Below are 24,210 nucleotides of genomic sequence, written 5' to 3'. Positions count from 1 at the left end.
TTTTACTTTCTTTTATGTAAAGCACTTTGAATTACCATTGTGTATGAAATGTGCTATATAAATAAACTTGCCTTGCCTTGCCTTAGTTACTCTTTGTGAAAAGTAATGCATTGTTATTTTTATGTTACTTTTTGGCACCTCAACTGGGTTTTTTGACCTCAGTTTGTTTTTTGATATCAAAATACCCAAAAGTTACAAGTCGACAGCCACTGCCAGAATTGATGATATTTTTCACAAAAAAATTAATTGCCCCCAATTTTTTGTTGTATGAATACCTGAAAAGTAATACCTGAAGAAAACAGCGCCTCTACTTAAAAAAAAAACAATGCCATTTTATTCTAGCTTCTGATTCTGATTTTATAAAAACTTGAATATGGGTAAGTTTCTTTTAAAAAAAGCCAGATTTTGCACATAAAGACTATGTCCTGATCAGATTCAGATTGATGATCAAAACCCAGATGGAATAAATCACTTCCATCAACACATCCAAAGCTTGCATGGCCCTATACCACTTCCTGGACTGACATTTCATTAGGTCATGTTTGGCAGATTTGATCTATATTCTTGTTCATTTTTAATGATTGCGTTATTTTACATATGCTTACATACACGATCGCTTGTTTCTGCTTCTTCGCCATGTTTTGATCCAAACATTCAGTACTCTTTCAGAAGCTGTGTAATAGTTCCTTTTCCACTGTTGAGAGCATTTAGAGTTCCCACTTCAGGTCTTTGGAGATTATATGCTGTTGGGTATGTCAGGGGGTGGGGGGAGGGGGTGAATTATACTCTTATCTCCAGTGTTTTAAAGTGCCCCTGTTATGCCTTTTCACCCATTACCTTTCATGCAGTGTGTCATGTAGATGTATGTGAACATAAACTATCTGCAAAGTTGTGAAGCCGACAGATAAAGTTATTATCTGTCAAAAAAATAAAAAAAGAGTCGGCTGCAGTTGCCTAAACGAGTCATCAGGAATCTTATTCTGTTATGGCTATACGTCATGAAGTAACATGTTTGCATAATGTCTGCCCACGTTTTACGTCGCCAACTTGCCTGCCCACAAACTAAACTTTCTGTGTGATTAACATCATTTCGAGAAGAAGCTGTTGTCCTACACTGTGAGAGTAAATGTGGTTGATCACATCTCATAATAACCACAAACTTGTCAACACTTGACATTTACCACTGAGAAATGTCCTGCTTGTCCTACATGTTTGTGAATCAGTTTCATGGCAATCAACCACTTCAACCGTTTCATCATCAGACTCCGGCTCGAGTTGGTAAGCTACAATCCATACAATCTTTTCTATGTATTGACAAATCTCCAGGGCTGTCTTTCTGTCATGGCAATTGGCGTTTCATTTCCGACATGTGCTGTAAGCAGTAGACCAATCCAGAGCCGCAGAGAGATCTCTTTAGGGCTCTGGACCAATCACAAAGGACTGCCCAATCTGACCAATCACAGAAGTGAGGGCTCGCGGAAAGGAGGGGTTTAGAGAGACTGGTTCTTTGAACTGCTTCGTTCGTTCTAGTCATTTTATGAATAATTTAGAAATAAGGTCAAATTTGAAAGTTTTTTGACCTTGCATGCATTTAAACCTGTTTTAGGAGTCTCATAAAACAATATTAGCAACCTTAAAAATGGCATAATAGGGGCACTTTAAGTAGAAACAGATCTGGATATTAGGATATGGGTTGTGTGGAGTAAAACATCCAACTGGCCATGTTCCTGTAGTGCAGGCACAGCCTCCAAGGTCATCCGCATCAGGCTGTTCTCTCATACTGTTGGCTGCATTAAGAGCATTTCACCTGCTCCCAGGATCCCAGTGGCGCGACTTCCTCCGGGGAAACCAGGTGGAGCATTAAAAAACCTACACATATGGTGAAGTCAAGCTGCTCGGAGGCTGCTGGGTGTCTGCTGTGGGGATAGCAGCTCCTAAATGGCCCAGCTGGCTGTTGGAAAAGGGCTTCTACATTACTGCACCCCAGCGGCTGCCTCTTTCTGGAAAGAGGGCTAGCCCACTCACACCAGAAGGCCATTTTAGACTCCCCCCAAACGATCTCTCTCACAGACCGACTCTGGATCCAACAGATCATTTGGTCTTCCACTGCTGCATAATCAAATTCCTCCATCTGGCCACAGTTTTCCAGCAGAACAGGGTAAGGTGCTTTTTGTGCTGGCAAAATGAGTCGGATTGCGCATAGGCTAAATTTGAGTTACATGCAAAGAAAAGTGAATGTCAATTTTAATCAAATTTGAGGTTTTCATTTAACAAATACGTTCATGAAGCCCTCATGATACCAATGCTCCACACAGTAAACATTTAAAATGATCTTTATTTTTATATTTTCTGAGAGGTGTACCTTTTCTCCGCTTGCTTCTCACGCTGAATATCATCGGCACTTCCGACTGCACGTTATCGCGATAAATATACAGAATAACAGTGTTTAAGTTTTCACGCAGCCATAATCTATTATGTCTTAGGTAAACATTTGGGGAGCTATTGGGGAAAACGTGTAACATTATATTAGATCTGTGCATTACAGTAGGTCTTACCGTGGGTCTGTCTCAATGTTAATCTAACAATAAAAGAAAAAAGGAAATCACTCGCTGCTCTTGATTGAACTGCTTTTGTAATTTTAATAATCAATTTATTATTTATTTTTTACATTTGATTATTTGTTTTTCTTCTGCTTTTATGTATGTGCAAAATGAAATGCAGTATTTTTTCTTATATCTGTATAGTTTTTTTAATCTGTTCCTATTTATAACAAAGACCAAATAAAAAATTGCTATATTGTGATTATTAATACAGTAATTATTATTATTAAGAAAAGAACTGGAGGAAAAAATGCGATGTTGCTGGTGAATTTGCTTTGGAAATTTCAGAAAACTTTAACTATCAACAGATGTAGCTCAGGCATTTTCCCTCCAATTTTCAACCAATCATACATAATTATGAAGGTCTTTTAATGAGAATGAGAAAATAGAAATAACTTACTTTTTGAAAATTTGCTCATTGTGACTCATTTTGCCAGCACAAGTCACATATCATCAAGTATATTCAAAGACAGGTGACAAATTATAGGAAAAATTTGGGAATCTGGTGGTTATGTTATGAAGTCAGGTGAATTTTGTTGGCATGGGTTGGCTCCACTGGGCATGGGTCATGTTATGGCCTTCATAGTCATCAGATCTCAACCCAATGGAAGATTTTCGACCAATGTGTTAGACATCATCAAAACGCAGAAAGAGGGAATACCTTTTGGAAGAATGGTTTTCCATTTCTTCTGTACAGTCGATTTCAATGTGTCTGTTTTGGTAGTAGCTCAGAAACGCAGACTTCAAACTATATAACAATCATTCGTAAAGTGAGTCTACACTCGTTCACACGAGAACTATTTATTAGCTATGCTACCTATGTATAATAGTGTTCCAAACCTGAGGTTTCATCTCAGTTAGGACTGAGAAGGCAGCTGCCCATGAAGGCAATAAGGCAGCTCACTAGGTTATGGAACTGAGCCAGTGTAAAAATGAGAGCAGACAAAGGGAGATGTCTTTTTTTCTGCAGTGTCTCCAGGGCTTCACCCTTGATGTGGCGCATTCATCACCGCGCCTCCAATATCAGTTATTCAGCGGCTCGTCTGCTTACAGCAGAATTAATTTGAGCTTTAATTACTCTCATCGGTGGAATGCTGATGAAGGCAAGCAAACAGGCAGCTTGGGACGCCGCTTTCACACCACCTCAATTCCACACGGACACACGAGCTGGCAAACAACCGGCAGTCTGGCCTCGTCAGGACCCAGAGCCCAGAGCACAGGAGAGAAGAATCGAAAGGCAAACTGTATACACATGACAGGTATGTAAGTGATTATACAGACAGCCATTACAGCAAAATAAGCCCTGACAGGGCTATCAGAACAAGCACCCTAACAACACGACAAACACACAGTAATACTGCAATCATTTTTTATGATCCCCTCCCTTATACTTATTTATTTTTATCATCCTCTTTTGCTGAATGGTCATTTAAATCTTAATCAACATCTTAATCAGTTTTTATTACAGGTATTAAACATGTAGAAGGATGTGTTTATCTAAAAGGTGACAGAGGAACACTCTCAGAAAAAAATTAAATAAAAGGCACAACCCTCAGGTACATAACCAAAGACACAAAAGCTAAAAAGTGCATCACTGAACATTATTTACCCCTAAATGGTACATATTGGTACTTTAAAGGTACATATTAGGAGTTTTGAAGTAGGCCTACATATTAAAGGCAGGGTAGGTAATACATGTATAAACAACTTTCTTCCAAATTTGTTTAAACTTTCTATATATATATCAATGCATAATTAAAATGTAAGTACTCTGATAAAAAGAGTATAAAAATCGAGTGACTCTAGACCGTTTAATCTGTATTAAACACAGCTCATTATTTCCATTTCGGGACGAAACATAGGATTGGCTTAGGCGACTGTCACTCTCTCGCAACCATGGCAACCACCCTTTTGCCACACATGACCTGCCCACTTGCGCGTGCACGTTTGATTTGAGGAAACAGCACGTTTGATTCAACAGGCACGGATCCTAGGAATACCAAAACAATGGCAGAGAAACAGCAAGCAAATTTCACAGTACCAGCCTATGCAGTTAGTGAAGGCAAACCAGGCAAAAAAAGGAAGACAGTAACAGTACAAGAAAAGGCAATGAACAAAAAGTCTTTGGATAAACAAAGAAATAAAACGCGAGTTAATATCGGCGTGGCTTTCCAGCGATGGCGAGAACTGAGGGAACTCAAGGGGCTGAAAAGTGACTCCTTGATGGCTTTATTTCTGCTGGACAGGTAAATCTTTCTTTTTGTATTTTGATCATACATATTTTTTTCATGAAGCATGTGTCATTAGCACACGTAGCTGCGTAATATAGCTAACATAACATTACTTAGCGGGCCGTAGTAGAGGCTTTGGAAGGAGCCCAGAAGGGAGGGGGTGGAGTGAATGGAAATAATGAGCTGTCTTTAAAACAGTCGTGAGAGGTCTACAGTCACTCGATTTTTATACTTTCTTTTTCAGAGTACTTACATTTTAATTATGTATTGATATATAAATAAAGTTTAAACAAATTTATACATTTTTTTTACCTACCCTGCCTTTAATACTTTAAAAGTACATATTAGCACCTTTTGAAAGGGTTCTGCTCCCTTGACAGTTCTGTACATGGCTTCCAAAGAACATTTACTTGTTTTTTATAAATGCAGTGCCCTCCATAAGTATTGGAACAGTAAAGATATAATTGCTTTCTCTGCTGTGCAGTCAAGACATTTGTAAATATGGTTAAAAGATGAATATGCAACAAATCTACAGAATGTCACATTTTATTATTAGGTCTTTCTACACATACATGTTTTACCAAATAAAAAAGGACCGCACTTTTAGAGTTCATCCCACTTTTTGATGTGAGCATAAGTATTGGAACAGATGAATTTAAGGCAGATGTAAAAGCTGTTATTTAGTTGCAGATCCCTTGCATGTAATCAGAGCAGTGAGTCTGCAACCCATAGACATCACCAGACTCTTGGTCTTCTGCTTTGAAGTGCTTTTCCCAAGCCTTTAATGCAGCCAATTCCAACTGTTGCTTGTTTTGGGGAGTTTCTGTCTTTAGTCTCCTCTTCAGCTGGTGAAACGTATGTTTCAAACCTGGATATTGACTTGGGCAATCTAAGACTTTACATTTCTTTGCCCTGATAAAATCCTTGACTGAACTGGCAGGGTGTTTTGGGTCATTGTCCTGATCCAATATAAGGTGCTTTCTAATGAGTTCGGTGGATTTTTCTTGAATAATGGTAACCAAGATGATTTCGTACCCTTCCAAATTCATTCTGCTACTGCCATTATACATGAAGTCATCATTAAAGTTAAGAGGTCCTCTTCTAGAGACATCCATGCATGCCCATGCCATGACACCACCTCCACCAAGCTTTACAGATGAGGTCGTATGCTTCGGATCATTTGCTGTTCCCTTTTTTCTCCACACTTTTGCTTTCCAATCACTTATCACCAGATAAAGGTTAATCTTCGGTCCATCAACTCAACCAAAACTCACATTTGGCTCACATTTGTGAAGAATCTTGCCTTTCTATTTTTGGTGCTGATCAGAGGTTTGCATTTTGTTGTGTAGCTTCTGTAATTCTGTGTCAAACTCTCCTGCGGTCTGTAGATTGACAGAGCATCACCCCAGCTTTCTTGAGGTTGTTGGTGATTTTACAGACGTGTATTTTGTAGTTCATTTTCACAGCTTTTATGATTTGTCTGTCATCAACTACAGTTGTTTTTCTCAGCTGATCAGGTCATCGTTGGTTGCTGATATCGCCGGTAGTTTCCAAACTCTTGATTTCTCCATGCCCTTTGTTTTTCCTATAGTTCTAACTGACTTCCTCTTGTCTTTTAGCATCCAAATTGCTTGCTTTTCTTTCAGAGTCGGCTTCCTCGTATTTATCCTGGTTTGTGTGCGTCATCATTGAATGCAAGACTTTGAAAGGCAGAAGCAATGGATATAACTAATAAGACACATTCCCTGCTTTTAATATCTGAATAATTAATGCAGCAGGACACAGCTGAACACTTAGAAAGACCTGTGAGGAAACTGTTCCAATACTTCTGCTCACATCAGATAGAGAGATGAAACTCTCAAAGTGCTGATCTTCTTAGCTGGTAAAACATCTTTGTGTTGAATCACTCAATAATAAAATGTGACATTCTGTAGTTTTGTCTCATTTTCATCTTTTAATCATATTTACAGATTTCTCGACTCCACAGCAAACAGAACAATTTTGTCTTTACTGTTCCAATACTTATGGAGGGCACTGTAGATAGATAGATAGATAGATAGATAGATAGATAGATAGATAGATAGATAGATAGATAGATAGATAGATAGATAGATAGATAGATAGATAGATAGATAGATAGATAGATAGATAATTATATTAATCTTTTTTTTTAAGAAATGCATGGATAGTTGAAAGAATGCAATGCAATCTTGTGTTGGTATAAATGGACAGAGGAGTTAAAATAGAGCTCTTCTCAACTTATGATTGCTGTGAAAAACTAAACTTTCAGTCTAAACTAACAGTATTTTAGTTGACAAGTGTTCTAATAGAATGCATCTTTTTTTTCCTATTTGAAAACACCTAAACAAAGCCCATCATTAAAGAATGCACTGGCTCGCAGGGTTAATTTGCAAATCTATTTTTAACTTGGTGTTGCGTTTTAACGAGGTTCCTGTATCTCAAACAGCAGAGCATGGCGCCAGCATCAGCAAGGTAGATAGACAGATATTAGATAGCCTACAGGCAGTTATTCAACTAACTGCAGTATGTAATAACATACACTTTGTTCACAGCAGATGAGTACAGATTTGTTTCATTTTTAATTAAAATTATACTTTAGAGCAGAGTTGGCAGGGCAAATATTCCCATTCAAATACATTTAACAAAAATGCAATTAAATGATGTTTATTCTGAACAAATTATGATGTTGATCATATTATATGAAGAAGACTTCTGTCGAGGTCAAAGAGACCTCGAAAGAGAGCTAATGTTGTCATGTGGACAGAGATGGACTTTGCACAGGTGGAGGTCTGCTCATGGGGGGATACTCAGACTCCGGCTACAAAAAATAAAAAATAAAAAAAAAATAAAAAACCTGCTTTAATGAACAATTGGGTCACCAAAGCTTGGCACCTTCATACTTCATAATGATAATAATCATTACAGCGTAAGCATCTTTCCCTAAAGTCGGCAGAGTTAGCAGACACCGGCAGGCAACGCTGCCATTAAGAAGCAAGGAGTCTTCATCAGAGAAGTTCAGATGCTCAAACAAAATGACTCTAATCACTAATGAGATCAAACTGCAATTAACACTTCATGCTCTTAATGATGGGAAATGCTGAGCATGCCACACTGGTGAACCTTGAAAATGACTTTAAGTTCTAAATGATTTCCCAAATGAACATGCACTTTTTTCCACAGTAATGTTTTGTTCGGGGGAATGTTTGTCTAGATATACGTTTCAGTAGATCTGAACATTTTTAGATGAAAGATATTACAACAACAAAGGCCTTCAGAAATTGCAAGGTGCAATATCTTCTATATGCATATGCTTAAATTCATGTCTAAACACAATAAAAAATGTTTGTTGCAGCAATGAGATGAAAAAGGGCGATCTGTCATATTTGAGAAAAAGAGTTTAATTGTATGTGTGCAAAGCCTGTGTGTGATTTGAGCTCTGATGCTCCGACAACAACACGATTCTGTCAACTTGCTGTCAACAACAACAATAATAATGAAATGTATCTAAATATGTCTAATTATTAAGAAATAATTAAATGGATAAACCTTTCACATCAACATATGAAACATTTGAGCAACAGAAGCTTCCAGCTCCTTCTGTAACCCCCTCACTGTATTTCACACAGCCCATTGTCTTGTGATTCCAGCTGTCAGTGTGGGCATATCACAGGCCATTATCTGCCCCATCCACATTCATTATTGAAGCTAATGATCTGTTGTCCTCCATGCACCACAATGAAGGAGAACTACATAAGAAATCTCTAAAGTTAATTAGTAATTAGGAATGTAAAAAAATTAATCAAAGAAAGAGAGTGTTTCAGGTTTGAGTCTCAAGGTGTGTGTGTGAGTGGGGGGGGGTGCTAAATGGTTAATGAAATGCTGTTTATCATCTTTCAAGGGCATTTCAACACCATGCAGCTACAAAACTAATCAGTGGAGATTATTTATTTATTTTGTATATGGGTGTTTCTTCAACTACAGGCACTTTAGGCTCTATATGAACTTTCAAGAAACCAAATTTTCACACTAACACTATTCGAATTGTTCAAATGAATAATTATGTTCATAGCATTGAAATGAAAGATGCTAAAAATCACATTACAAAGATTTTTTTACTAAAATGGATTATTTGTTGTCTTGCTATGGGTAACGTCTTAGCTATTATTTTATGTACTGTAAATGCACACAATTGAACCATATATTCTCACAATTAAAAATTGCTTGATTGAAAATTATGCATAATAAAAACATTTAACTAACCATGTTATATGATATTAACTTTAATTTTTCACCTTTGGTTAATTTCTCATTTTATCACAAGAATGTTTTACATTAACACTTTCACTGTTCTCCTCTGTAATTAAAGGGATATTCCCCCCCAAAAAAAATATAATTCATACAAAATTCTCATCGTCATGCCATCCCAGATGAATATGACTTTCTTTCTTCAGGTGAACATGAATGATGATTTTTAGAAAACAAAATCCATAAAAAAAATACCTGTCAAAAGAGACAAAGGAGGCTGAGTCAATTCACAATGTGCTAGTGGCGAAGATAACAGGTGAAGAGAAACTTCTTACCAAAATATTGAAGTCTACATATTATGGTGGTGGGGTTACATAAAAAGTATTTGCTTACAATACTGTATGTTTAGGCTATTCATGTACAAAATGTTAACATTTGTCACAAGCCAACTGTTCCAACTCAACTTAAATATCAAAAAAAAAAAAAAAAAAATTAGTATGAAACCAATCATAATAAAGTTTAAGTTGCTTTAAAAAAAAAAACTTTATAGTCCATATGAATATAAAGCTCCATAGGGTATTCAGATGAAGTTCAGCTCAAGGTGTTGATTTATTTTATAGCCAGGTCAGTTATAAACCATGGGAGCTGGGAAAGATCTGGCGTGTGTCCACTGGTTTGAAGCACCTGAATCTTATTAGAACATTCCACAGGGTTCCATGACTGCAGCCAGAGGGCATCATGAAGGACTTCAATGAGAGAGTTCACTAATCAACATCCTGTTCACCAGAATAAGGAAAACTAGAAAAAACTAAACTGAGCCAAGTAACGCCACAAACACAGAGACCTCTAAAAATCTACAGAATGTATTTCAAGTCATGTGTAACAGTTGCTGTGTGCCCTTGCGAAGTAGTACACATCAGCACACATTTAAAGTAAGCACTTATTATGGAAATAATATATTTTAATATATGAACCGAATGTAATATTTTCAGATAATGAATGTTTACTACAACAGAAAATGTATTATAGTTGAAATATATTTTAAATGTTTATATGCCCTCTTAGATAGGTCTTGATTGCATCTTTATGTGTAAATTCACAATAAATGTTATTGTTTTTAAAATGTGGTTAAAGTGTACTGCTGAGTTTACTGAGAAACTTTTATAGTAAACTTACATATATATTTTTAAGTCATTTCTATTGAAACTTATGTCATTTTTAATTATTGTTTCAATGCAGTACATTTAAAATATATTAACTATGAATGTAGTGTAAATGTAATGTTTAATGGGACAAGCGATTAGTCTACAGAAGAGACGAACGGCTGCGCGTGAGTGTTTTGCGTAATACTTGTTTATAGATCTGCAGTTCAAATTATTACTTGCTAGGAAGGACAATTTTGTTTTCTGCCTATTTCTACTTTGTATTTTCGTTGGCATTTGCATTTTTGATTGCATTTACTGGTGATTATAATAATTGCCCTCCGCTAAGAAGGAGCCTGTGTAATTTGTACTGCTCCCTTTCTGCATTTAAGTGTGAACTGTAGTCTCGATTTGAAGGAATTGCCCTGCTATAGGCTATTGCCTGTGCTAATTCAAAGGCAGCCACAGCTGCTTTCACTTTAGTATCTTAGACTATGTATTTATATGATGTCTGTGCACTGACATGGACGCATCAGCGGAAGCATTCAGTGGAAGCATTCAGCATCCTTGTGTGAAAACTAACGAGTGTAAAGACACGCGACTTTACCTGCGCGACTTCAATGACACAGGCAATGCACTTAAGTACTACAACCCGAATTCCGGAAAAGTTGGGACGTTTTTTAAATAAATAAATAAATAAATAAATTTTTAAATTAATAAAATGAAAACTAAAAGACTTTCAAATCACGTGAGCCAATATTTTATTCACAATAGAACATAGATAACATAGCAAATGTTTAAACTGAGAAAGTTTACAATTTTATGCACAAAATGAGCTCATTTCAATTTTGATTTCTGCTACAGGTCTCAAAATAGTTGGGACGGGGCATGTTTACCATGGTGTAGCATCTCCTTTTCTTTTCAAAACAGTTTGAAGACGTCTGGGCATTGAGGCTATGAGTTGCTGGAGTTTTGCTGTTGGAATTTGGTCCCATTCTTGCCTTATATAGATTTCCAGCTGCTGAAGAGTTCGTGGTCGTCTTTGACGTATTTTTCGTTTAATGATGCGCCAAATGTTCTCTATAGGTGAAAGATCTGGACTGCAGGCAGGCCAGGTTAGCACCCGGACTCTTCTACGACGAAGCCATGCTGTTGTTATAGCTGCAGTATGTGGTTTTGCATTGTCCTGCTGAAATAAACAAGGCCTTCCCTGAAATAGACGTTGTTTGGAGGGAAGCATATGTTGCTCTAAAACCTTTATATACCTTTCAGCATTCACAGAGCCTTCCAAAACATGCAAGCTGCCCATACCGTATGCACTTATGCACCCCCATACCATCAGAGATGCTGGCTTTTGAACTGAACGCTGATAACATGCTGGAAGGTCTCCCTCCTCTTTAGCCCGGAGGACACGGCGTCCGTGATTTCCAACAAGAATGTCAAATTTGGACTCGTCTGACCATAAAACACTATTCCACTTTGAAATAGTCCATTTTAAATGAGCCTTGGCCCACAGGACACGACGGCGCTTCTGGACCATGTTCACATATGGCTTCCTTTTTGCATGATAGAGCTTTAGTTGGCATCTGCTGATGGCACGGCGGATTGTGTTTACCGACAGTGGTTTCTGAAAGTATTCCTGGGCCCATTTAGTAATGTCATTGACACAATCATGCCGATGAGTGATGCAGTGTCGTCTGAGAGCCCGAAGACCACGGGCATCCAATAAAGGTCTCCGGCCTTGTCCCTTACGCACAGAGATTTCTCCAGTTTCTCTGAATCTTTTGATGATGTTATGCACTGTAGATGATGAGATTTGCAAAGCCTTTGCAATTTGAGGAACATTGTTTTTAAAGTTTTCCACAATTCTTTTACGCAGTCTTTCACAGATTGGAGAGCCTCTGCCCATCTTTACTTCTGAGAGACTCTTCTCTTTACTTCTCTAAGACAAAGCTTTTATAGCTAATCATGTTACAGACCTGATATCAATTAACTTAATTAATCACTAGATGTTCTCCCAGCTGAATCTCTTCAAAACTGCTTGCTTTTTTAGCCATTTGTTGCCCCCGTGCCAACTTTTTTGAGACCTGTAGCAGGCATTAAATTTTAAATGAGCTAATTAAGTGGATAAAAGTGTAAAATTTCTCAGTTTAAACATTTGCTACGTTATCTATGTTCTATTGTGAATAAAATATTGGCTCATGTGATTTGAAATTCCTTTAGTTTTCATTTTATTAAAATTTAAAAAACGTCCCAACTTTTCCGGAATTTGGGTTGTATTTATTTTCTTCCTTTTACTCAGTTTCCTTTTCTGTCCTTTGTTTTTCACCTCTATCATGTGTTTCAAAACATTTATGTTGTCTCTGGAAAATGCTCTAATGTCACACGCAGATGGCAACGCAATGTTGCGAACCTGCATCCTAACCCTACATCCTCTAATGCACCTCTTTCTTTCTCTGTTGTTCTCTGCTTTTCCCTTAAACTCCACACTCAGCATCTTGGGCTTGACTGAGACCTGGATTTGTTCAGAAGACTCAGCAACCCCAGCTGCTCTTTCTAACAATTTCTCTTTTTCTCACAGCCCCGATCAGGTTGGCCGGGGTGGGGGCACTGGTCTTCTCATTTCTAACAATTGCAAATACTCAACCCACTCTCCCCTATGCAATTATAACTCATTTGAATCTCATGCGATCACTGTAACAGCTCCTATAAAACTCCAGGGCAAATTCTAGGCACCTTCCTAGAAGAGCAGGATGGCCTCCTGCCCTCATTCCCGGAGGACGGCAGTCCACTTTTACACTTTGGCGACTTCAACATTCATCTGGACAAGCCTTATGCTACAGACTTCCATTCACTCCTTGCTTCATTTGATCTGAAACAACTTACCACTACAAGCACGCACAAATGTGATTAAACCTTTGCTCTGTTTCCCCCTCCCATCTTTCCTCCATAGTATCCTCCTCTCATCCCTCACCTACCGATTTCTCATCTCTGGATGTGAATGCAGCAACTGACACTTTATGCTCTACTTTAACTTATTGTCTAGACGATATTTGTTCTCTCTCCTCCAGGCCAGCACGGGCTGCCCCTTATCGCCCCTGGTTATCCACTGTTCTTTGTGAGCACCGGACCAAACTCAAGGCAGCAGAGAGAAAATGGTGCAAATCAAAAGTTCCATCAGACCTGAAGATGTATCAGTCCTTGCTTTCATCTTTCTCTGCTGAAGTCCATACTGCTAAATATTCATATTTCCACAACAAGATCAACTGCGCTCCAGACACATGTAATCTCTTCAAAACATTAAATTTTCTCCTCTGTCCCCCTCCACCACTTCTGTAACTGCTGATGATTTCGCCACATTCTTCACAGACAAAACCAGAAAAATAAGTAGTCAGTTCTTAGCCCCACACACACAGGACTTCAAACCAACCACACCCACTGCTAACACTCCCATCTTCTCCTTCTGTCCCCTTACTGAGGCAGAAATATCAAAACTTCTCCTCTCCAGCCATCCTACAACATGCCCTCTAGACCCAATCCCCTCACACCTGCTTCAAGCAATCTCTCCTACACTTTTACTAGCACTTACACACATCATCAACACATCTCCTCACAGGCACCTTCCCCACTGCATTCAAGCAGGGTTGGGTAACCCCACTGCTTAAAAAAACCTACATTAAACACTTAGCTACAGACCGGTCTCTCTCCTTCCCTTCATAGCGAAAATCCTCGAAAGAGTTGTTTTCAACCAGATATCATTGTTTCTTTCACAGAACAAAAAAACTGGATGCTAACCAGTCAGGTTTCTGGAGTGGCCATTCAACAGAGACTGCACTACTCTCAGTCACAGAAGCACTGCAGATTGCAAAAGCGAATTCCAAATCATCAGTTCTTATTTTGCTGGATCTATCTGCTGCTTTTGACACTGTCAATCATCATATCCTTCTGTTTGCCCTCTCATCACTGGGCACCACAGGGATTCCACTTCTCTGTTTTGAATCATATCTTACTGATAGGTCTTTAATGGTGGTTTGGGGAGGGGAGGTATCCAAAGCACATCAACTTGTCACTGGGGTTCCTCAGGGATCAGTTCTTGGACCCCTCCTCTTCTCTATATACACACCATCACTGGGTCCCATCATACAGGCACATGGATTATCCTACCATTGCTATGCTGATGACACACAGCTCTATCTTTCATTTCAACCAGATGATCCAATGGTAGCTGCATGGATCTCAGGCTGCCTGGCGGACATCTTGGCATGGATAAAAGAATATTACTTACAGCTCAACCTGGCAAAGACTGAGCTTCTTGTCTTCCCTGCCACTCCAACTCTACAGTATGATTTCTCCATCCAGCTCTTCTAAAATTTCCCCATCAACTTTGGTCAGAAATCTTGGTCTAACCTTTGATTACCATCTGACCTTCAAAGACCACATTGCAAAGACTGCTTGATCTTGCAGGTTTGCATTGGTTGCACAGGTTTACATCAGAAAGATCAGGCCCTTTCTAACGGAGCATGCTGCACAAATTCTTTTCCAGGCACTTGTCATTTCTAGGCTGGACTACTGCAATGCTCTTCTGGCTGGACTTCAATCAAGCACAATCAAACCTCTACAAATGATTCAGAATGCAGCAGCATGACTGGTCTTCAATGAACCCAAAAGAGTCCATGTTACACCTCTCTTTATCTCCTTGCACTGGCTACTGGTTGCGGCTCGCATCAAGTTCAAGACATTGATGCTTGCATATAGAACAGCCACAGGCTCAGCACCCGCCTACTTCCATTCACTATTACGAATCTACATCCCCTCCAGAAAACTGAGATCCACTAGTGAGTGAAGTAACGTTCACAACAGTGGTCAGGTGGATACACAGCTGATAGTCCTAATGAATAGACTGTTAGCATTTGTATTATGGCAAGAAAAAAGGAGCTAGGTACAGGAAAACGAGTGGCCATCATTACTTTAAGAAATGAAGGTCAGTCATTACGAAAAATTGGGAAAACTTTGAAAGTGTCCCCTAGTGCAGTCACAAAAACCATCAAGCGCTACAAAGAAACTGGCTCACATGCGGACCTCCCCAGGAAAGCAAGACCAAGAGTCACCTCTGCTGCGGAGGATAAGTTCATCCGAGTCACCAGCCTCAGAAATCGCAGGTTAACAGCAGCTTAGATTAGAGACCAGGTCAATGGCACACGGAGTTCTAGCAGCAGACTGTTAAGAGCTGTGTGAATCAGGCCTTCATGGTAGAATATCTGCTAGGAAACCACTGCTAAAGAAAGGCAACAAGCAGAAGAGACTTGTTTGGGCTAAAGAACAGGAATGGACATTAGACCAGTGGAAATCTGTGCTTTGGTCTGATGAGTCCAAATTTGAGATCTTTGGTTCCAAACACCGTGTCTTTGTGCGACGCAGAAAAGGTGAACGGATGGAATCTACATGCCTGGTTCCCACCGTGAAGCATGGAGGAGGAGGTGTGACGGTACTGAACCAGCATGGCTACCACAGCATCTTGCAGCAGCATCCTATTCCATCCGGTTTGCGTTTAGTTGGACCATCATTTATTTTTCAACAGGACAAGGACCCCAAACACACCTCCAGGCTGTGTAAGGGCTATTTGACCAAGAAGGAGAGTGATGAGGTGCTGCGCCAGATGACCTGGCCTCCACAGTCACCGGACCTGAACCCAATCGAGATGGTTTAGGGGTGAGCTGGACTGCAGACAGAAGGCAAAAGGGCCAACAAGTGCTAAGCATCTCTCGGGGAACTCCTTCAAGACTGTTGGAAGACCATTTCGGGTGACTACCTCCTGAAGCTCATCAAGAGAATGCCAAGAGTGTGCAAAGCAGTAATCAAAGCAAAAGGTGGCTTTTTTTGAAGGACCTAGAATATGACATATTTTCAGTTGTTTCACACTTTTTTGTTATGTATATAATTCCACATGTGTTAATTCATAGTTTTGATGCCTTCAGTGTGAATCTACAATTTTCATAGTCATGAAAATAAAGAAAACTCTTTGAATGAGAAGGTGTGTCCAATTTTTGGTCTGTACTGTATATGTGAAAGTGTGTGTCTTTATATATACATAATAAATATACACAGTACAAACATATGTAAACAAAAACTTATTTTGGATGCATTTAATCAAGATTAATCATTTGACAGCATATATATATATTAGGGCTGTCAGTCGATAAAATTGTTTTGACAATTAATTGCATGATGTCCATTAATTAATCACAAAATAAATTTGACTGTGAAAACACCTACAAAAGATTATTTAAAGCTATTTTTGTGTTAAATGAGAAAGTATCAAGTAGACATTACAAACTGAAACTTTAGAAATAAATATTTTATTTGATTTAACATAAAATGTATTATACAAACATTTAGACTACAACTATAACTTTAATGTTTTTATTTTTATTATTGTTTAATGAAATTATACTCTAAATAAGAAACTAAATCTGCCAATTCGTTCAAATGGTTGATTCATTCAAGAATTAAGATACACACACACACACACACACACACACACACAGTGTGAATATATATTTTATTCTTACTGAGTGAAAGGATCTGCTCAAATGAGTGCCTGTTTAGAAAGGTCAACAAAATGAGATAGAATATTGTAAAGAAATGCCTTTTTTTTATCTGACTGGCATTAATGAAGCAAGCATCAATCTGATGATCTATTTAAATAAAACCAACTCACTAACAGGACAAGCTACACACCACAATAAAGGTCATCGACAGTAATCCATTGCTCAGTTTATCCACTTCATTCCTCTTCGTTATTCAGAAGATTTTCTCCTCTTTCCTTTCAGCAGGACATCAGCCCACAGCGCTGCTTCACACAGAGTGGCCTGCTGGACAACAAATGTGCATCCTACACTGCTCCAAGCCTGCACCAACTGCTCTCTGCTATCCACCTCACCCACCTACTCTGGCTGGGCCGCCCAGGCCATTCCCCCCCAGCAGTGCACCAGAGAAACACAAGGCTGGATGTGTTTCCTGTGTGAGCATGAGCTACTGTAATCAGCCACCCCCACCCTATGTGTGACCGTCCTTGAGAACGTGGCCCACCAACATGGCAAAAGCTTTAGAGGAGGATGGAAATTTGCCCCTTTTCTTTTTGCCTGATCTCATAAAATCTCAAATATGTTGGGGTTATGCTGACCTGATCAAGTGTCATTGGCTGGATCATGCACACAAATCAAACCAAAGGAAGCCTTTCTACATCTTTAACAAAAGACTAACCAACTAAACAGCTAATCTGGATTTGGGCCGATCACACTGTGATTTTCTATCCACAGACACTTTAGTGCTCCTGTGGCCAAGATCAGTCCCTACTGTCCAGTTCACACCTACCTCCACCTCCTTAACTTATCCGACTGCCTTCTGGAAAATGTCTCTGTGGAAATCAGCAATATTAATGACTGTGAATCAAATCTGCCAGGAAAACAAAGCACACCTTTTTATATTTACGAACCACAAGGCCAGGTTACAAGGACCTACTAGCTTTTATGCTCATGCTTAATAGCATCCCATTCTCTACATATTTAAATTTATGGATGGCAATATAGCAGGGACATGTGCCTAGAAACAACACCCCGAAGATTATAGTACCCGCTCCATTACATAGCATAATAACACTGACAGCTGAGCGCAGATAACCCTGCAGCCCCGTTTCACTGCATCGTTACAGATGGCCATTAATATGAGAATGTGGGCCCTTTTTCAAGGGAAAATATATTTAAAGCTTCTCAAATCAGGCCTTTGTTTTTTCTCTTTGGAGTTTTGACACATGCTGGTTTATAGGGAATTACAGATTTACACAAACTTCATAGGAGACTGCAACAGAATGGGTTTCAGCAGAACAAATTGAAAATGTAAAGCTTCTATATCTACTAATAAAAATGGAACATGCTTCACCAGCATAGAGGCAATTCTGTTCTGACACATTTTCCTTTTCAATAAAACACACCAAAGCATGAAAAGGAATGAATAAATTAATGAATAAGGAACAGGTTAGGGGGATAACCACATAAGACCCTTGACTACAGTAAATCTGTTATTTGCCTCAAATACACAAACATTCCACCCTGAAATTTTGCTCCCTGTTTTTTTTTTTAAACACTCAAACTGAAATATTTGAGTACATTTATGTTTTATTCTTGACTAAATACAAGAGTCGTATTCCAGTAATACAAGTTACATGGTCACACTTAATAGCAATTCCCAAAATTGGCATTGACATTGAATTGACAAATGTTTAGCCACTTCTTACAGATCCAAAACAGTCTTACCTAGCATATGATTAGCCACATGGACCTGAATGTCCCATTTACTGTAGAAGACCATCTGACACTTGATGCACTGGTAAGTCTTCTTCTAAAGAGTGGGAAAAATAAACACTAAGTAGTAATTAATTGTGTTGGAGTATGATGCTGAAACAAGAAAATGCATGTCCCTTATAATGTTCTTTTGCACTCCTTTTGGAAACCCTTTATTTTGATAGTCCCCCATCAATGAGAGTTAGTTGACATGTTGTAGCAAAGTTACTTATAGTCAACAGAATGTCTAAATGAGAACATCAAAATAACCATTATTATGTTATTGGTTTAAACCAATAAAAAAAATCCCAATATCACTATTAATATACCAATGGCAAATACTGAGCATGCACTGTAGGTTTACTGAAAGGCACACCTTACCTCGTCACTTTGGGTTGGGCTAACTCGTGACATGGGGGAGCCATTGGGGGTCTGTAACAGAGCAGCTTCTGGTGTTTGGTCTCTGTGCACTGTCTGCAAGTGCGCTTGAAGCTCTGCCTCTGACTCGAATTTAACATTGCAACTGGTACAGCGGGTCTTGGAAACAGAAGGTGATACTGATGAAGACGATGAGGAAGAACAGGCAGTCTTTCCCTTTACAGGACCAGGGCTAAGGCTTTCCCCATGGGTCCATCCAGCAGCAGGACCCATCGAGGTTTGAGCCCCTTGATGCAGCGGCTTCCCTCCATTTACACTCAAACTCTTGCTACCAGCGACACTGACACATAGCGTGCAAAGACCATATGTCAAACCATTAATGTCAAGTTTCACCAAGTCCTGCTTAGAGTGGAACTCTTTGAGACATGCAGCACACCTGACAAATTTTTGAATTTGACTGTGTTGAAGTTCTGTGGCAGCTGAGTATGCAATTGGTTGATTCATAGATGCCACTCCAGTCTTTTGCATGTGAAAGGTGCCGTGGATCTTGAGTTCTAGAGTTGAGGTGACAGTCTGCATGCAGACCACACAGCGGAAGCCAGTCAAAGAATTGCGCAAATCGGGATGCATCTGACAATGTTCCAGGAAGTCATCCTCACTCTGAAGAGGTAATTTACAGATCCGGCAGCTTCCGGTGTCCAGGCTTTTACTGTGAGTGACCTTGTGTTCTGTAAGAGTAAGTAGGGAAGGGAAGCGCTCTCCACAAATAGGACACATGTAGTGTTTGACAGGCCCTAAGTGCGTTTGCATATGCTCCCGAAGTCCTCCCTCCGAGAAAAAGGTTCTAGAGCAGACGTTGCATTTGTGGTTTCCTTTGATCATTTCTGCCTTCCTCTTGTGTATAGCACTCTCTCCAGGACGAATGTTATGGTCACGAAGTTGGTGATTGGTTAGGAGAGACTCCATGGTATAAGATGCACCACAGATGTCACAGCTATACATGATCTCTGAGGTATCAAAGTCTTCTTCGCTGCCATCCCCACTGTTATGTGACTCCCCTGCAACAGTTCCTCCATGGCTGTTGGCCAGAAAGGCCTGTAAGTCTCCATCATCTTTGGCAACAGAATCACCGCTACCATACGTGGATCCATTGGTGTCGCAGTTCTGGGTCTTTCCCTCAAACACACAGTGCTTTTCACGAAGGTGACGTTCTAGCAGATAAACAGCATGGAAGGCTTTGCAGCAAAAGTGACAATTGTACTTCTTGCTATGGGTAGTAATATGACACTGTAGCTCTACTTCAGTACCAAATGACTCACTGCAAAAGATGCAACGGTGTGAACAACCATGGTTTTCAAGGTGACTATGTTTGACATGCATTTGAAGGTCAGCTTCATGCCTGAAATCCCAGTTGCAGGAAGTACATCGGTATACCTTTTTCTCATTGCTGTGCTTCACTGCAAGATGGAGTTGAGTTGACACTTTAGAGTCGAACACCTCCTGGCAGAGAGTACAGCGAAAAAACATAAAGGTGTGCATATCCAGAAGGTGCTTCTGCAAGTCATCCACAGATGTGAACTGCTTGTCACAGCTCTCACAGATGTAGTATGTGGACATGATGGTGAAATGAACAGTCACATGTTTCAGAAGAGACTCTTGGTTAGGAAAGTTCTTGTTGCACTGTGGACAGGTTAGCTGTGGCACGACACTATCAAGGTGGGTCTTTAGGTGTGTCTGGAAAAGGTCTAAGCTGGTGTACTTAGCACCACACTGGTTACAGATGAACTCACTTGAACATAAGGAAGTGCTGTTCTGTTTGAAAAGTGAGGCCTGTTCTACAGAGACCGGAGATGAGGGGCTCAGGACTCGCAGAGATCTTCTCCCATTGTTGATATAATTGAGAGCAAGAGGGATGTTCTTGTGGTTCTCCTTTATGTGTTTGTTAAGCTTCATGACACTATTAAAAATGGGGGAGTTGGTACAGTAAGAGCAGGAGTAGATCTCCACAATGGGATCTTTTGGAGTGACTGCCAGAGGAGAATCAAACTGTATGCTTTCAGAGTCACAATGCGTCTGTCTGACATGTTCTTCTAGAGTGGTCTCAGTTAAAAATCCCATAAAGCACTTGGGGCAAAAAAATGCATTGCTTTCTTTAGCGACTGGATTAGGAAAGCCATGGGAGCACCGTATGTGCTCTTGCAGAGCATTAAGGTTTCCAAGAACCTCTGGGCAGAAATTGCACTGCAGCTGGTCTTCAGACAGGTTAGCCAGTACACCCGAAGGATCCTTAGCTCTGTGGATCTGTTTCAGGTGCTCATTCAAATTCCAAAGGGATGGAAGGATCTCCAAGCAATATTGGCAGGTATGAGCCTGTTCTGGCTTGTCAACATGTTTGGTCTTAAGATGAATCTGCAGCACAGAGAGGCTTGAGAAAACTTGTTTGTTGCAGTAAATGCAGCTGTATTCGATTTTTGGTTGTTTGGCAGATCGCCCATACATGTTATTATGGGTGACCCTCTTTCTTCTCCCACGTGTCTTGGGCATTGCAGAAGTGGCCTCAACCATGGTCGAACTGTCAACCGAGAGGTTGGAATCTGGAGTAGTGCTTGAAACAGAAGTATAACCTACAGGCAACACGCACGGGCTATTGCTGGACTCTGGGAGTTGGTGGATATCCATGTGAGTGTAAAGCTCCTCTACAGTAGGGAATTGCTCAGAGCAAACAGTGCACATGTTGATGTTTGTATCTCTCCCATGCACCTGATTGATGTGGCTCAGAAGTGTCCCTTCATCACTGAATGGCTCGTGGCAGTAGATGCACCGCAGGCCAGGTTCGAGACTCCCTCCTGGAGAAGAGCACTCTGGGTGGCTTTCTGCAATGTGCTTCTGCAGTTCCTCAGGCATGTCAAAACCCTCCTCACAGCGGCTGCATTTGCGAGTCTCTTTTAACCTCCACTCTTGAGGGGACCTTGTATTCTCTCCATCCTTCCCACGTTCATGCACCTGCATGTGTCCGTGAAGCGAGTTGGTGGACAAGAACCCCCGGCGGCACACTGGGCATTTATGGGGTTTGTTGGCAACGTGTGTTTTCATATGGATCTTAAGATGATCGCTGCGTGAGAAAGCAGAGTCACAGTCTCCACAGTGGTACTTCTTGTCACCTGTGTGAAGCTTTATGTGTCGGTCACGGCTGCGCTTGTGCTTGAACAAGCGACTGCAGTATGTGCAGCTGAAGGGAAGTTTATCTCTGTGATTCTGCTCGTGGCACTTAAGGAAGCTCAGGCGACTAAAGGATTTTGCACAAAACTGGCATGGGTAGGGTAGGCCTGCACCTCCTTCATCCTCACCATATTCATAGTCATCGACATGGCCTGGAGACGTGTGGTCTTTACTGGATGGCGATGATGCAGGCCAAGAGCAGGATGGGTCATCTTCTATATAATTTCCATCTGTCAAAAATAACCAGAAGACAGAATGCATTACCTTTTTACTGTTTGGTGGTACACAGATGCAACAATAGGTCTCTTTTGTAACAAACTGTATTTGTGAGAAATCTATCCATTCAAAATTATATTAGTTTTGGTACGCATTTACTAGTGTACTTATAATTACTGCTATTCTAACTATGCTGGTCTTTCAAACTATCATCAGGGCCTACAGAAAATATATTTAATTTGCATGCCTGCCTTAATTTCCTTAAGCAAAAAAGGATTCATTATGCATTAGGTCAAATACTTATTTAAGTAGAGTATGTTGTAGAAAAAATTACTTTCTTAACTGTTCTTATTTGTATGCAATATTTTCTTAATATTTTCTTAATAAACAATTAATCTGCTTTGAAACAATGTATATTATTATGTGTCCTTTTCAAATAAACCTGACTTTAACACTACGTTCAGTCATGTTTTTAATAATTTGCTCTGTGCATGAGTGGTTCTAATGGGTTGTGGAGATTTACTTGAAGTATATATCCAAAAATGTGTGCAATCAATTCAAAGGTTGCTTATAGTCAGCTATGGGAATGACAAACTTAAGTGCCATTTGTGTACAAATTCTCCACCTTGAACAGTACATTCAAAGACAATCACTGTCAGACTTGTAAATGTCTGGTGTGAAAAAGTAAGTACACCCCATGAAATGTGTACCGTATTTTTCGGACTATAAGTCAAACCTGAGTATAAGTCGCATCAGTCCAAAAATGCGTCATGATGAGGAAAAAAACATTTATAGTCCAGTGCGACTTATATGTCATATTTATTTAGAACCAAGAGAAAACATTACAGTCTACAGCCACGAGAGGGCGCTCTATGCTGCTCAGTGTAGGCTACAGGAGCACTGAGCAGCAAAGAGCGCCCTCTCGCGGCTGTAGACGGTAATGTTTTCTCTTGATTCATGTCAAATTAATTTTGATAAATAATTCGCACCTGACTATAAGTCGCAGGACCAGCCAAACTATGAAAAAAAAGTGTGACTTATAGTCTGGAAAATACGGTAGCTATATAATAGTCAACATTTGAGGTGGATCCAAAAAGTTTTGGTTTTAGGACAACTTTGATGAAAGGTTTTGATCTACTTCAAATGTTGACTAGTGTATGTATGTATGTATATTTATTTAAATACTTGATATTTTCTGGAGTCTGGAGTTGAATTTCTATAGTGAGATATCCACTTCCGTGTGTCTGTCAGAACAGATAAATTAGCTTTTTAAAATAGATGCAGCATAAAAGCCTCTAACTGTTGAATATTGTGCACCCACACTATTTTGGTTATGAACTTTTGCATGCCTATAAAGGATTAACATTAACCCATGAGCATTCAGGACTCCAATTTAGAAGATTACTTCTGAACTAAATAAAAGGTTATAGTTTTGACATCTATTTAGTTTATAATCTGTTGATTTACTATATGAAGGTCTATGCTTATTAGTGTCCATGTGTTATACACACCTTATTTAAAACCAGCTAGTTTTTCAAACAATCCATCAACCCAACGTCCATATACCTTTAAATAACAGAGTGAATTGCCAACCAATAAACTGCCAAGAGTCAGTGCTGAGAAAGAAAAAAAACAATGGGGAAATGGCTAGGATTTATGAAACATCTTCAAGCAACCTACTCACATATTCATGTCTCTTCCATTGTTTTTACCTCAGGATCTGCCTCGGTAACATGCATTTATGAGCACTTATCCCTTGGCAGCATATCTTCAGGAAACAGATAACAATGCAGGCTGACCTGCTGTTCCTCTAAACACG

At 39.6% G+C, this 24,210-nt stretch overlaps 1 protein-coding gene across 5 annotated transcripts in view; it reads right to left on the bottom strand.

The window, feature by feature from the left end:
- The window catches only part of LOC132096881 (zinc finger protein 521), an 88,945-nt gene that overhangs the window by 27,453 nt on the left and 37,282 nt on the right, over nucleotides 1–24,210 (bottom strand). For 3 of the 5 annotated variants that reach the window (XM_059502551.1, XM_059502552.1, XM_059502548.1), the window contains 2 exons: nucleotides 18,960–22,405; nucleotides 18,552–18,636 (listed from right to left, as the gene is read on the bottom strand). In XM_059502551.1, the coding sequence (XP_059358534.1) occupies nucleotides 18,552–18,636; nucleotides 18,960–22,049 (3,175 nt within the window). In that variant the 5' untranslated portion in view covers nucleotides 22,050–22,405. Of the gene's footprint in view, nucleotides 1–7,526; nucleotides 7,671–17,036; nucleotides 17,657–18,551; nucleotides 18,637–18,959; nucleotides 22,406–24,210 lie in introns of those variants that run through there. The other 2 variants (XM_059502550.1, XM_059502549.1) reach the window with 2 other exon arrangements.

This window comes from Carassius carassius, chromosome 20 (genome assembly GCF_963082965.1).
Source record: "Carassius carassius chromosome 20, fCarCar2.1, whole genome shotgun sequence".
Taxonomy (NCBI): Eukaryota; Metazoa; Chordata; class Actinopteri; order Cypriniformes; family Cyprinidae; genus Carassius; species Carassius carassius.
This window is presented reverse-complemented; position numbering and strand designations above follow the sequence as displayed.